This window comes from Acinonyx jubatus, chromosome B2 (genome assembly GCF_027475565.1).
Source record: "Acinonyx jubatus isolate Ajub_Pintada_27869175 chromosome B2, VMU_Ajub_asm_v1.0, whole genome shotgun sequence".
NCBI lineage: Eukaryota > Metazoa > Chordata > Mammalia > Carnivora > Felidae > Acinonyx > Acinonyx jubatus.
In genome coordinates, this window is record NC_069385.1 from 22,806,130 (window position 1) to 22,822,500 (window position 16,371).

General features: G+C 40.1%; 1 protein-coding gene across 13 annotated transcripts in view; it reads right to left on the bottom strand.

Annotated features, from left to right (window-relative positions):
• Positions 1-16,371, bottom strand: part of AIG1 (androgen induced 1) — a 242,098-nt gene that overhangs the window by 63,818 nt on the left and 161,909 nt on the right. Inside the window, exon 4 of one of the 13 annotated variants that reach the window (XM_053222165.1) lies at positions 2,500-2,556. The exons of the other annotated variants lie outside the window; for them this stretch is intronic. Coding sequence (XP_053078140.1) covers positions 2,515-2,556 — 42 coding nt within the window. The 3' untranslated portion in view covers positions 2,500-2,514. Of the gene's footprint in view, positions 1-2,499; positions 2,557-16,371 lie in introns of those variants that run through there. 13 annotated transcript variants of the gene reach the window in all.

Here is a 16,371-nt window from a genome sequence, read left to right on the forward strand (position 1 = left end):
TACTGTCTTTGATCGATTCCGGACAGATCATCTCAGGTGATTTCCATTTAATACCTGCAGGGAATGGGCCACAGTTTTATCCTTAATTCCTTTTAATTCATCTTCTATGGAGCATTACAGATAAGAAGGATTCTAAGTGAGAGTAATGAAGAGAAATGTCACTGAATGATATCTGGTCGCTGCTGGTGTGGAAAGGGCTAGAGATTAAGCAAATGAAATGCATATCGTTAGATGCACTGACTTCACACCTTGCAGGGACAGAGAGGAAGGGACATGCACAAAGGATCTTCAGATAGTAGGCGCTTTATACATTTTTGTGCAATGGAGGGATTGGTGAGTGTTCTGCAGAAACACTGTGGGTGCTGAAGGCATGACTGGGTCCCTTTCTGTCATGTTAAGTTCACAGGGAGGATGAGCCAGTCTTTCTATAAGGGTCTCTCTCACAAAGCTCTCTCCTTCCAGTGAGGTATATTGTGTTCAGCTCTTGCCAAACTTAAATTGCATCCATGTTAAAGAGGAGAAAGGGCTTTAGCACATTCCTTAGGGGAATGGAAACAATTTATTTTGTTTGTTTCTAATGGAGAGGGTTTGCTCCAAAATCTCACTGTGAGGTCTGAGAATCTGGGTTGAGGACCGCCAGGCAGCCAGAGGGAGCGGGAGAGGGAGAGAGGGAGAGAGAAAGGAAGAACGAGGAGAGCAGTCACTGTGACCTCATCAGGTGATTGAGACAGCAAGAGCAGCCAGTTACAAAGCCAATGCATAAACTATAGTTCCTGGATTTAGGGCAGGAACACATAGTTAGCTAAATATGATATGAATTGATGTGCTTTCACAATATTTAGTTTTTCTTAGAAGTGCTTGTTTTGTTTTAAAATTAAAACCTTCCTCTGCTGCTCAGCACAACCAAACACAATATCCTTTGTGTGTGTGTGTGGGGGGGGGGGGGGTTGGTTTTTGTTTGTTTGTTTTGTTTTCCTCCTTGATATTCAGAAAACGGAACGGCCAAGCGTACAGTTCACCTCGCTTCAGAGGAAAGTGGAAGGCATAAATGCAAATGACCTGGGCGATAACAAGTAACGAGCTTTTGGAAAAGATTCTCTGACTTCTCAACATGAACTGGACGATGAGAAACATGAGCGTGATTTCTCATCTGCTGGTGTCCCCAAAAGCTTATTTTGTACTGTAATTTATTTCCATAGGGTGGGCTTAGTCTCCTAACAAGAGTGGAGCATTGTCCCTGCAAAGCTGCAAATGTCAGTATACAGCCTCAGGGTTAACATGGGCGGCATAAATAACAAGGAAAATGCATCCTTCTCAGAGTTCCCAAGACTGTAATAAGACGGCTGGCGTTTCAGTGATATACGGTCTCTTTTTGTGTTCAGCAGAGAGCAGTATGCTTTGGGTCTTCAAGATCTTGTTTGAATGCTTTACAGAAACCAATCAATAACACACAGGTAAAGTCTTCTGCAAGACACATAAATCCTAGCATGGGGAGACCAGCTGTTGTGAGATGCTGGATGGGCGCCAGTTTCCAACTGGGGAGTCTCAAGGAAATGATCCTGAATCTGGGGCTTTGTTTGGATTTCAATGGAACATAATCGGGCGACATCTGGTCCCCCACCTTGTGCTGGCTGGCCACACTTCCTCCGCCACGGCTCTGGGCACCTCCTGCGGGGCTTCCAGTGAGTGCCAAGCGCCAGTGCCCTGCCTGTCACCAGCTGCCAATCAGTTTTTCACAGTGGGGGACAAAAAAAGAACTTGGGGCCTTGAAGATGCCTGCTGAGAACGACTCATAAAAATGATCTTAAAATGCAATTTGGGTCCCATTGCCCCTCAAGTTACTGGATATGAGACAAAAAAGAATTTTAAAACTAACTTTGCGGTGGGGGGAGGAAAAGCTAGCAGAAGGGAATGAGGAAAAGTGCAGGAAGTTGGCAGCGTGGCGCACAAGGTAATCGAAAGGTAGACAAGGGGTGAGAGACCAAATGAGTAAGGGATAATAATCAACAAATTCACGGAACTACATGCACCCTGACTAATAAGCAGTTACATTCAAGTGAAAAACTATTTTCACATGTTAATTTAGCAAGTCTTTTAAAATAAGAATACTCAATATTGCAAAAAGGAGGTGAAAAATACATACTCCTGAATGCTGGACAAAGAATACACGGCAACTGCTGTCTTGGAAGGAAGTTGAGCCTCTTATCAAGGGTCCTGAACCCTTTCTCAAATATTGTAATTGAACTTCTGGGTCTATGCTAAAGAAATAATAATCAGCCTAAAAAACAACCACATACAAGATAAAAACATACCCTTCCTCAGCTTAATAAACAAGGGTATTTTCCCTAACACTATTTACAACAGCAAAATAATTTAAAATTATCTTAATGATCTATAAGAAAGAAACAGTTTTTAAAGATATATCCACTCAACAGAATATTACATAGCTATTAAAAGATGTTAAAAAAATACTTATATTATCATATTTAGACATCAAAGAACATCAAAGACTACTTACTCTATCATATGTAGTTTTAAAAGTCTTGTTTTTTGTTCCTAAAAAGAAGACATGAGAATGTCAACAATGATTTCCTTTGTCTAAAGGACCACGAGTGACCATCTTTCTTGTTTCTACATTTTTATATTTTTCAAATGCTCTTTAATTTGTATGTATTACTTTATTATTCAAGGTAAATTCAAGAACAATTTTAAAGAATGCACTAAAGAAACTATTGTCTATGCATAGGAAAATACTCGAATGTCTTCAAGAAAACACAGAAATATGAAGTAACAGAGCTCAGCTTATAATGTAAGTTGAGAAGATGAGCAGAAAAAAGGGCAAATGAGTAAGTTCCAGATATGCAAATAAAATGGAGAGAGGAGGAGGGAGAAACTTAAGTCAGTGAGAGGAAAGGAAGAAAACCAGGTAAAACATCTGGATGTAGAAAATGAAAAGGAAGTGCTATCAAGTGAAAGTTGTACAGCTGAATATTGGATCACAGTAGCTTTGCTGGAGGACATTTAAAAATGCTTGGTCACCATAAGTAGTGCCAGGGCACGGCCATGTGACTCACAAACAGTAAAGTCAGAGACAGTTGGCCTGAGCGGAGGTAAGGTACTAATCTGATTTTCCTTGTCCACCATCATGTCCAGCAATCTTGGTGTTTTCAGTTTCAAGTTTTCAAGTCAGTCCTTTGGGACATAAGTACCCTAACAACACATTGCTTATGACTTTCCTCTATCAACTGGTTTACCTTCTGCTTATCTCCACTGGTAATCTTATGTATATTTCAGGTTAATCAGATTTGTTTGTGGAGAAATGCAAAGGGGAGAAAACTATAAAGGATTGCAATAGTAATACACGTTGAAAATTTCTGAAAAATTGACAAAATTTAGGCAGAAATGTGTGAACTGTATGATTATCATGTGGGGTCCCCTAATGATTTTCTGTCTCTGGCCCTCTGGGGAACTCTAGGGGAAAGTATAATTGTTCTATGTCTTTCTAAGATCTTCCACCTGCTAGATTATAAACCTTTTTTAAAAAAACAAGTCTTCAATTTTTAGTTCTGTTTGATGTATGTTGGCTGACTCCATCTTTGTCTAATCCTGTGTAAAATCCCTTTCTTCATTCTGGAAACCTTCAGAATTTCTACTTCTTAAAATCCATATATGATCAAGTAGAAAGTTAGTGGGATTTCTGGCGGCAGTTTCCTTCAGTTGAAGGCCATGGCTTCCCAGAATTTCCTCATTTTCCCTACCTCTGCTTCCCTCTTTATTTTGTAGCTTGAAATGCAACGAGTTAAAATAGGGTAGTTCTTGTTTTTCAGTGGCACCATAAACATCAGGCAGACCTGTGAGTATGTTAGAGTTTTTCCCACAGTAAATAATTCTTCCTACCTCTCACTTGTGCATGGAGCCTTCAATTTCCTAGAGAAAAAGTATCTGGGCAATGATGTCACCCTGTCTTAACATGAAGTATTTAATATTTCCTATGCTACTTGGATTATATAAACCCATTTACCTTCCCCTGGTACAGTTCAAATTTGCAAGGAGATTTAATATAGAGATGTTTTTCGCTAAGCTATATTATGAAAACACTTCCTCTTGCAAATTCTCAGACCGCCTCCTGTTATTTATTTCACTGCAACATCCATGGCTGGGCTGCAGCAATTGTGCAAAGCCTCTTAGCAGCAGCGCCTTGAATGTGCCATCCAATTCTCTTCTTTGATAGTGGAATAGGTTAGATACTTTCTCTCTCTCTCTCATAACTCACACGTTTGCTGAAAGATAATCATTGAGAGAAATTGACCATAAACTAACCATTTGCTTTTCCCAGAGTCCAAGGATTACCAGGCAATTTAAATTTAATGCACTAACATCAAGGAAGGAAAAGACCTTCAAGAAGTTCCTTAAGTCATTCCAAGGTTAGAGGTGTTTGCTTATTAGCTCATTGCTCTCATTGGAGGTGTCCTTAACTAGATTTCTTTTCTTTTCCTGAGGCAATGATAACTCTAAGTTAATGAGGTTTCCTTTAACTTTTCATTTTTATGAACTCAAAAGAATGTAAGGTTAGTTTAGAGGTGATTCTATTTCTCCAGGTGTGTTGAAAAACTTCAGTCTCAAGCCTTTAAAGCACTTTTATGTGGAGGAAAGGTAAGTCTTATAATTTCTATGTGTTTTTGTAATAGCTTTGTATCCCTCGCCCCCATAGATTCTGACATTTAACCACAGATACGTTTCAGGGGAAACCTTCCTGCTTAGGTCAAGGCCACCAATATTCACACGCCACACACCAATCCAGCTTTGCAGGGGTTGCAAGGTACCAATATTGAAGAGCAACCAATGCTTTCCTTCTTCCTTCCCCAGTTCTCTGGAACATCAGCTGTGCATGGATTACAGTGAGGTTCCCAGGTCATCCTCAGGCTGCTTGCTTGTGTTTGAAACTCTGGGACTCTCATTTTTAAGTTTCTCCCCTTTCTCTGCAGATAAAGAGAAAGCCACGCTCATTTTGTTTGCTGATTTTAATGAGCAAAGGGAAGAATGAGGCCAACCATGGGCTTTCTTGATGCAGAATATACTGATAATGAATAGGGAGCTTTTGCAGGTGTGAGATCAGAAGCACGCTGGTTAAGGGAAGGGCTCTCAAGTTAGATTTGGGTGGAATTCTAGCTTTGTACTTACAAGCTTTGGGGAAGACAGTCAGCTGATTTAAGCCTCAGTTCGTACATCCATAAAATGGGGTTACATATAGTAACTACCTAATGGTGTACAAGAATAAATCAGACAGTGGATATAAAGCATTCATCATAGTATATGGCACAGAGTAAGTGCTCAAAAAGTGTTTGGGTTATCATCATTTTATTATTCCAGCTGCAATCTTTCCTTGATTCTTCCTTGTGACCACAGTACCCCAAAGATTTTTAAGTCAACTTGGAATAGAATGACCTTAACTGGCTCATGCAGGGAAAATATGACCATGGATGAATGAATGAATGAATGAATGAATGAAGTCTACTGGTTTTTAAAGAAAATCAGAGGATAGAAGTAAATTCCAACTGTTTAATAAACACTGAGTACAACTATGTATATTGCCTTGATGTAGTGAGGTGGGGAGGGATGTCTTTAAGAGTAGAAGACCCTCACTGTCTTCATTTACCCCTTTCTCCAATACAACTTTGGCCCGTATACTCTACAGAAATTGTTTAGTTGGCCTCCCGGTTACTATCCAAATCTTATTGTACTGAAAGCTTTAGGTAGTTTACATGCAGTGAGTTCAAAACTAAATTCATCACCAGCCATCTTTTCACGTTATTGTTCTTCTAGTATTCCCTAACCATTATCCAAACAAGTGCTCAAATAAGACATTGAAAATCATTCTGACTTCCCTTTGAATTTCTGTTTGGTAAAACTGGATAGAAAACACTGGGAACAGACCAGGGTTTGTTTGTTTGTTTGTTTGTTTGGAGGGGGCATGGGGGGGCACATTCCTGACTTTGGCTATGAGCATGTTAGACATGAGGAAGCTTTGTGATGATCAAGTACATGTAGGTCTGCAGCTTGGAAAGAATCTTCAGATACATGGTAAACAAAGCCCTGGGTGTAGATAATCTGACTTTAGGAGAAAAGTATATATTAAGATCAGAAGAGGGCTTAAGAACAAGCCTTGGAGAACTCCATGTTCTGTGCTGGATGGCAGAAAATGAGCCTGTAATGCACAGTAGAGGGAGTAGTCAGAGAGATGAAAGGATAGCCAGAAAATGTTGTATTAAGGAACCAAGAGAAGGAAGATACAAGGAGAGAACAGCCAATAGCATTTAATGCTACTGAGAAGGCTGAAAAATGTCTATTGATGTTCTGGCAAATGTAGGTCAACAGAGACCTTGGTAAAACCCACACCAGTAGTTGATGGAGACAGAAGGCAACAGCATAGTCGATCCCACTAGCCAATATTATCCAATCTGAACTCTTGGGCCTAGAATTTAAGACCTTTTCTTAATTGTTCCTCAAGTTGTTTTCAATTTAAGCTTTCATTTATAATCTCCAAAGTGGCTGTTTGCCTCAGCTATGCCATTCCTCCTACTGATTTCTTTCTCCATTCAATTCACATGTCCCTCTGATTTTCTCTGCCAATTAAATCCATGAAATACCTTCATTAGCTGGCAGAGGCTGCTGGGTAAGAAGCATGTGAGAGAAGAAAAATCTTTAAGCAAAAGTTTTCTGAGTTTTGCAAAAGGGTGTGGGTGAGAACAGAAAATATTACTCTCTTTAATGTTAGCAACAATTAAGAAGAAATCTGCACTGGGACGACATGTAATTCAGCATTGCTGAGTCAGTGCAGACATTAATTCCGTTGATGATTTGAGTCATAATGTCCAGTTGGTTGTTCACAATTCATGAAGAGGCTGAATGAGCACAAGCTCCTTTGAATTTGTTCAGCATGTTCAATACTCTCCCATTTTATGATATATTAAACAACATGGAAGACTTTTGTCTTTATTTTGTTGATGAGGGAAGTGCGGGCTTGCACTCTCTAGCATTTGGATAGAAAAGGTTGTCTAGTAGGAAGCGTCTGGCCTTTGTCTTTGGAGAAACCTAGATTCAAATATTGTTTACATGAGTGATTAAGTTGGAGGACACTTATTTGGCTTTTCTGATTCTCAGTTTCCTCATCTGTTAAATGGGGATAATAATATTTACACGGGGTTGTCATGAGGATCAAATTATATAAGCCCACAGCTGGGCATAAACAGGCATTCAACAGGTATTAGTTTCTTTTCCTTTCCATCCTTTTTAAAATTTTCAAAATCCCAAAAGAAAAAGTACCACCAGCTGCATTTGAATATGCTTCACCTTGAGGCCTGGCAGGATGTGAGGAATGGTGAGGGGAACTCAACCTCTCACCAAAGTACGTGCATTAGGAACTAAGTCTTTGTCTTCCACAGACATTATTGGACGCAAGTAAGAATTAGAGCTCATGGGGGAGCCTGGGTGGCTCAGTTGGTTGAGTATCTGACTTTGACTCAGGTCATGATTTCGTGGCTCATGAGTTGAAGCCCCACATTGGGCTCTGCTGTCAGCACAAAGCCTGCTTCAGATCCTCTGTCCCCCCTTGTTGCCCCTCCCCCATTTGTGCTGTCTCAAAACTAAATAAACATTAAAAAAAAAAAGATTTAGAGCTCATGAAATGGCTATCCTGACCTGTTGGACAGATTGAGCTCATAGAGTCAAGACAGAGTGCGTATGTGTGAGGAGAGGGACCGTGATTTATATGTTTGTCTCCACATCCCTTAGTACAGTAGTGAGAACCTACCAGACAACCCAAGAAATATAGGATGATGTATTGGCTAGTTAACGCAACAGATTAAAAAAGCCTGGCTTAAAAGAAACAATCTCAACTTGGCTTTGACACAAACTCTGCATGACCTGGAGCAAATTACACAAAACATCGCAATTTTAGTTCTTTGCGGAGCCAGTTAGAGCCAAAATGTTGTGAGAACCAAACCAAACTAAACCAAAAACTAAAAAAGCAGGCATAACTTTTATAAAAATATAAATGCTTAACTCGAATAGTTTAATCCATACTACATACATGCAGAGACTCAGTTATATGTTTCCACTGAAAACCCCAAAGACTCTCAGTAATGCATTTATACTAATTCAGAAGTTTAATTTTGTTTTTGAAGGAGTTCCTCAATTCTTTGCAGAGGTCAGTGAATAAAGTGTTGTTTTTTTTTTTCTTTAACAAAGTTATGCTACCTGAAGATATTCTTCAAATTTTCTCCAAATAGTACACAGTTACATTTCAAACTTTATTTTAGTCACTCCAGTGCTATTGAGAAGGGGCAAAATGGCTGGGACCCCAAGATCTTGGAACACTCTGTAAACGCTATCAGGTCTGGATCAAGGCAGTGAGCTGCCAGCTGTCTTTGGAACTGACACAGTGACCAGCAAAAATGACATGGTGGCTTTAAAATGATTCTTTCTAAAATAACCGTTTGCCAGAAAGTCATAGGTTGTCTTAAATATTTAGGTTCTGTGACTCCAGCTGCATGCTATGGGGGCAAATGAGACCAAAGGGTTGAAAATATTTCCAAAGCCAATTAGATGATTTAAGATTTCCAGTCCCCTCCTGCCATCATTGTCCTAAAATGAGGAAAAGGAAGTGAGCATTGTCTTCATTTTCCCATCCACTACTGACATTTTAACAAGAGGCTGCAGTCAGAGGAAATAAATATTTTTAAAAAATACCTTTATCAAAAACCAAAAAAACTTGGAACATGATTTTCTTTTTCTCTTCTGATATCTCAATATATAGACAGTGCTAAACAAAGAAGGCAGTATATTTTAAGAACTACTGATAGACCTGGGAATTCCACAGAGAATATTCTTTGGATTAGGGAAATACCATATTGATAATGTTTTGTTTTGTTTTGTTTTGTTACTCTCAGCAGAACGCTTTCTGACCCTATTTCAACTATAGCTTCCAGTCTTATTCACTTGACATCCATGAAAGATTTTGTCTGAATTTAATAGTTCCATAACTAAAAAAAAAAAAAAAAAAAAAAAAAAAAAACATTTTGGAAATTGTTGGTCAAGAAAAATGTCTAAATATACTAAAATGAAATTTATTAATGGCCAATGAAATCTAAAGTTTAGTTTAAAAAAGTCAAAGGCACAAATATGCAATAAAAATAGTAGCCCCAGAGAAGAGCATATAAGAGGACCCATATAAAGGTACACACCTAGAAGACATGGAGGAAGGGTAGGGGTAATTTTTCGAGTATCAGTTCCCCTCTATTGTCCATTTAAAAAATTCTAATTTCTTTAGTTTTTACCAGAGGGCCTATCTCCCCACCATTTGTTTTCAATGCATTCCTCTGTACATTATAGAGTTATAAACAACACTGCCTAAAATTGGGAAGTTCAACTAACTTTCTTTCTTCTGCAAAACTATTACTATGTCTTATTTTCATAATTGCTTTTTAATTGCTATTCTTCTTACCTATCTCAGGCATTTATTTGATTTATAAAACTGTATTTTTATTAATCACATAAACCACCATTTCCAAAGCAAGAGACTCTAAAACTATACGGTAATGAAAAATACAACATTATCATGTTAATCATCTTAGCAGGATAAAAAACTGTGTCTTCCAATGATTCCCTAATCTTTAGAGAGAATGGTGATTTGTAGTCAAACAAGGTATCTCAAAATGTAGAGAGGATGGATCAATGGAGTTCATAGAATCATAGTCTGTATGAAGGATTAGCATATGTCATCACACCTCGAAAAATAATTAGAAAACTTGGTATAAAAGTGTGTCCTCTCTATTAGCATTCTTTGAAATTCGCATGAAAGGCATGAACTCTCTCTCCAGAAACACACACACACACACACACACACACACATTTTCACAAATGGGTTGTGACCTCCAATCCATCCATGGGTATTGTTGGTAACCTTGTGGTATGTACTGAATTGTTCTCCCCTAAATTCACATGTTGAACGTGACTATTTGAAAAGAGCACCTTGAAATAAGTAGCTGAGATTAAATGAGATCATAAGGTGGGGTCCTAATCCAGTAGGACTAGTGTCTTTACAAGTAGAGGAAGAGACACCAAGGACATGCTCACAAAGAGAAAGGCCATGTGAGGACACAGTGAGAAGATGGCCATCTGCAAGCCAAGGAGAGAGGCCTCAGGAGAAAACGACCTTGCTGACACCTTGATCTTGAACGTCTAGCCTCCAGAGCTGTGAGTAATAAATTTCTGTTGTTCAAGCCACCCAGTCTGTGCTATTTTGTTATGGCAGCCCCAGAAAATTAATATACTCATGACTGAAAAAACCATTATTATATATAAAAGAAAGTGTGGTCTGATTGATGTTGCTAACTGTAGACCACTGTTGTTCTATACCTGATCAGTGGCTAATGCTTTTACCTGATAGTTTACTTGAGATCACAGAATCAGAGACTTCTAGACTGGGAAGGCCCTACTTTTAATTGCCTTATAGGTATCCTAAGTCTGTTAGCATCTTCCTTAGAAAATAAAAATATACTTCATTATAGCTAAAATTGCTACATATCTAAGTCAGTGACTCAATTTGGGGAAAATAAAAGCTCAACTAAATCAATCCATAACTAGTCTATGAGTCTACAAGTCAATATCTAAGAAAAAGAAAAATCCTCAGGAATTTTCAGCTTCAGGTTGTGTTTACAGATGAAACAAACACACAGGCACATCACCAGGATGGCTAGGACTTTGCCTCATGACATGGTCTAACTGTTAAGGTGCCTGGGGAAGATTCCCACTTAAATAAGCTGTTTTAAGCTTGGACTTTCCCATGTATAATGTCTCCAGGATGTCCGCCTGGTCCAAAATTTCCACCTACGGATGGGCCACTTTAGGTGTCACTCCCTGCTTCATGTAAGTTACTGAAGCTGCCACACAACTGAGAATAAGGCAAGTTAATACCCTCTCTTCCAAGTAACATTGCAAAGTAATTTTCCTTTGATTTCCACATTTTCTCCAGATCTCTCTGTAATGACCAAGGCCTACTACTGCTGCTTGTTATTGTTGTTGTTTATTGCTGCTCACTGCAACGGACCCATGTGAGGCAGGAACCCACCACTTTCAAAAGGCAGTTTCTCCCTGCAGGGAAGGGAAGAAGCCTTTGAAGAGGAAACAGGGGCAGTGGGAGCTGAGTTCAAAGCACTCCCCAATGGCTAGGAAGCAAGGGAAGACTTCAAAAAGGAAAAGGGCCTGTCTTTGATGAATCTAAAAATTCAAAAGAATTTCTTCTGCTAGCCTACCAGGGAGATTCTTCCACATTGAGCTGTAGGGAGAGGAGAGGGGGTGGCATCATTACTAACCCAGGAGATTTAGTGTAAACAAACCAGGACCAGGAACTTTTTAGCACAGGGGATTCGGTATTGCTGCAGTGGAAGTTTTGTTTAGTCTTAAGAATTTAAAAATGATTTGAAATGGTTCCTGGAATCACACATTATGAAGGATTTTGAAAATGATTTACTCTCCCTGTTGAAACATTTAGATTTTCAATGCAAATATCGAGGAGTTCATAGAATAACGACACAGTAAATGCATCTTTGATAAACATCAACTTGTGGATAAATATTTTGCTTGGGGATAATCTGTTCATATACTTAGTGTGAAATAGTTAATGAGCTCCTGATGGCAGAAGTCCAGAACTCGTAACTTCCCTACACGGCTTTGTTGAAGATCTGTTCACCAGAGAATTTGTCCCAGAGTCTCAACTTGACATTTGGAAAGCATATTCTCATAGAATGACAATGGGTGTTATTATAATAAATGTTGATAAATATACTTAAGGTATATTTAATCTATTAAAAAAAATTTTTATAATAAATAAGATAAATGTTGCTTAATTTGGTTAGCCTGATACCTGGGTATATTCTGGGTAAGATAGCCCTTACCCAGTGGTTTAAGTCCAGGAATCTAATTATATTATATAAGAAAATCATATTAAATTCTATATTCCAACTGAACAAGAAATAAATTTTTGGAATATGACTCATTCAAAATACTTAGAAATACATAAGAATGCCTATGGTAGTTACCAGATGTGGTAGACAATTCTAAGATGTGTTTTCCATGATCCCAGCTTCCTGGTATTCACACCTTTGTTTGAGTATAGGCTGGCCCACTGGCTTGCTTCTAACTGAAATATATGGCAAAGCTGATGAGATGTCACTTCTATGACTGGGCTTCTGTTTTGCTAGAAGCCAACTTCCCTTGCTGGCTTTCACAAGGCAAGTAGTTATATTGGGGAGGCCCACACGGCAAGAACTGAGGGGGTGTCCTCTGGCCAAGAGCCATGTAGAAACTGAAGCCCTCGGTCCAACAGCCCTGGAAGATCTAAATCCTGTCAATGGCCATGTGAATTTAGGAGGGGCTCCTTCCCCACTCAACGCTTCAAATAAGGCCCCGACCCTGGCTGACATATTCACTGCATCCTGTAAGAGGCCCTATAGCAAAAGACCCAGCTAAGCCATGTTTGGACTCCTGACCTATAGAAACTGTGAGATGATAATTGTATGTTGTTTTAAGCTCCTAAGTTTCTGGCAATTTGTTAACAGAGCAATAGAAAAAAATAAAAACTAAGAAAGCAAGTGTAGATGCATCTAAACATTCTGACCTTTCCCAGACAAATTCAGACCAGCCTACTACCATTTCTACTGGGCCTTCAAAGTTGTTTCAAAACAATTTTATTTACCTTATTAGCTTCCTAGCACGTTAAGGATTTTATCACAAAATTTCTCTACTCTTGTTGAAACTCGCCATTTACCCTCATTTTCTACCTATTCAGTGATCTGGTATTTGTTGGGTTCCCACACTGTCAGCTGTGCCGTAGTGCGCATTTAGAGAATGATGAACTTGATGGTAGGACACTCTTAAGTCTGGCAGAAGGGATGGTATTCACATAAAAAGCTGGTTTTCAAGAGAGAAATAAATGATACAGGAAAGGGATAAGGTGGCAGGAGAGTTCCAAAGAGGAGAAGAAAGTTCTGTCAGGAAGCAGTTTGATTAAGTTTTAGAGATGCAGAAATGGAGAATAAAAATGGAAAGAAGCTGTGATGAGGTTTATTTCAGAAACAACAGTTTGCTTAGTGTAAAGGGAACAAAAGGGAGGGCTGACTGCCTTTCTCATCCGGAGTGTGTATGTAGGTGGTGGAAGGAAGAACAGTGGAAAGAGCTGTAAAAGGCCGGGGACGGGGCCAGGATGGAGGGCGGGCGGTGGGGGGGGGTGGGGGAGAGCAGAAAAGCTGCAGCTTTAAAGTGCAATGTGATCTGGGGCCAGAGGGGTCATTTGGGTGCATAGAACCAGACAAAAAACGATCAGGAGGAAGCCAGAGAACTCATTCATCCATTCAGCAAATAGTAGGAAGCATCGTAATGTGCAGTACAGTTTCACTCCCATGGAGCCTGCAGTGTGGCCTCCTCGGGAGAGCTTGCCACAGGGCAATCCTGAACCGGCCTCAGGCCGAAATCCACTCTAGTGCGCCAAACCAAAAAAAACAAAAAACAAAAAAACATCAGATAGGCTGATTCTCAAGATAAGAATTTTGGAGACTTCCATGGAACATTTATGGTAATGTATGTATTAATTTCCTAGGGCTTCTATAAAGATTACCATAAATTGGGTAGTTTAAAGCAAGAAGAATTTATTCTTTCACAGTCCTGGAGGCTAGAAATCGGGAAGTAAGGCAGGCAGGGAGGCAGTCCCTCCAGAGGCTCCAGGACAGCATCCTTCCCTGCCTCTTGCAGTGTCTGGAAGCTGCCGCATGCCTTGGCTTGGGGCTGCCTCACTCCAATCTCCACCTCTGTGGTCGCACTCTGAGCTCTGTCTGCTCTGCTTGTCTGCCTGGTCTCCTGCTGCCTTCCCCAGACAAGGACACTGGGGATCCAAGATAAGCCCCTCCCTCCCAGATCCTTAACCAGTCACAGCACAGAAGTTAATAATCATTCTTTTGCCATAATGGGTAATATTCACAGGTTCTGGAGATTAAGACATGGACATATTTTCTGTCAAAAAATTCTTACATTTCAAGATAAACTTACTCATGGAATGCTTTGGACATTTAGAACCTCCCCAATGTTTGACATTCTAGTTAGCCCATATTCAAACCACAGTATTTTGCAAGAAAACATTTAAAACAGAAAACCCATGAGTTATTTCAGGTGAGAGTATAGAGAGCTGCTTCCTATTCCAGAGTCCACCTTGATGGGGAAAGAAGACACAGGTGATCCCATTTATGGAAAAGAGAGGCTGAACCCCAGGTTCTGTGCACAGGGCACACGGGGAGCTGGGGCAGAAAGGGGACCAGGTCTGGGGTTCAGCTAGCAGGGGTGCCGGTATGGGGTGCTTTTTCTAGAAAGGCCACGGTGCTCTTGGAGAAGCCCCACGGTGCCTGCCATGCTCAGTTTCCTTTCTCTAAGGGCTTTCTTATGCATGGCTTGTCATGCTGTATATCCCATGACTTGACTTTCCTGGTTGAAGCCAGTTGGATAAGGCACCAGTGCTTGATCCAAAGACAGCTTTCTGTAGGCAGGCTATGGCCCTTATGGTGATCCCCCTTGCAATACATGCCCAATGGAGCTGCATAACATGGGATCATGACTGCTGACCCCAGTCTTTTTTTTGGAGACTTTAAATGGCAGACACACAGACAGCATCAGCAAACAGTAGGGCGGGCTGAAGCAAAAGACACAACAAGAAGGCAGGAAGCAGAGGCCATTACATACCAGAAAGTCTGGGTAAACAGAAGCTATGAAGTGGAAAGGTAGCCTGTCACAGCAGCAGAAACCATGAGCTGGTAGTAGGAGAGAAGGTCCTGGGCACTTGGGTGTCTCAGTCAGTTAAGCATCCCAACTCTTGATTTTGGTTCAGGTCATGATATCATGATCGTGAGATGGAGCCCTACGTTGGGCTCTGTGCCATCAGCACAGAGCCTGCTTGGGATTCTCTCTCTTCATCTCCCTCTCTCTTGCCCTTTCTCTCTCAGAATAAATAAACTTAAAACATATATTAAAAAACAGAAAAGGAAGTACAACCTGGTAGAGAAGCAGACACAGAAGAGCTGAGTATTGAAATTAGGAGGCCATCAGAGCTGCTGTCAGGTTTCCAGAACTAGTGTCAGAGGAAAGGAGCTTCTGCCCAGTCCTGGCTGTAACAATGCCCCCTGTTGCCTTCTCTGTGAGGCCTGCCTGTGAGGCTGCAGCTGGTTTTCTGTCTTCCCTTACTTGGAAGGGTAGGATACCACGTGTCCTCCTACAACATCCATGTGAGCTTTAGTAACCCATCCCTTATTTCTTCTCACGACGGAGAAGAACTTGAAACCCAGCCTACACATCCCATTGGTGTCAATAAGTACTTAGTAACTGATGATTCTGTCAGTGTGATGTAGGAAAGAGCTTCAAACCCACCATTTGTCCCCACAGAGGAAACACCAGTCCAAGGACATCACCATCCCTGGAAGTGGCTTTATGATGTCCCTCAGTTGTGGCCGTTAACACACAGTGCAAAGACACTTCAAAAACTGCAATGTACTTTTAGATAAATGATAATTAAATTATGTTGTGGTAAATGAGCTGTAATTTTAAAAATATGCATACCATGTAATTATGTGCTTAACTTGCAATTAACACTAACAGCCCCTCTTACAAACCAAAAATAAATAAGTGGGGATTGGTCATTTCGTTTCCCTTCAAGGGAATGAGCTTGGCCTAGATGCTGAAAATGAATAGAGATGATAGGTTGTCCCTTCCACACATTTCATAAATTTAAGTTTTTCTTTCTTTTTTAATAACCTAGCACAGGTTTTATTTTTTATTATTTTATTTTTTTAAATGTTTATTTATTTTGAGAGAGACAGAGACAGAGAATCCCAGGCAGCACAGAGCCCGATGTGGTGCTGGAACTCACAACTGTGAGATCATGACCTGAGCCGAGATCAAGAGTTGGCCATGTAACTGACTGAGCCACCTGGGAACCCCACAAATTTAAGTTTTTCTGTGGTGGTATAATTTCAGATCAATTATGCTCTTGACATTTGCTGTGCCTCAGAATCTCTGTGGAACTTAAAATATATATATTTATATATAAATATAAATATATATATATATATATATATATATATATATAGTTGCTTTTGCTTTATTTGGGATATTCTGATTAACGAGGAAGGGGACTGTAGGAAGTGTTGGAAAGATATGCTTATTGTTTGCCTTGATTCAAGTTCAGTTGATCAAACTCACACAGCTTGACTCCTGGCTGGGTGATGAGCTGGCCCTGGAAACCAGCATGGCTGATCTGTGGGTGGGAGACACCAC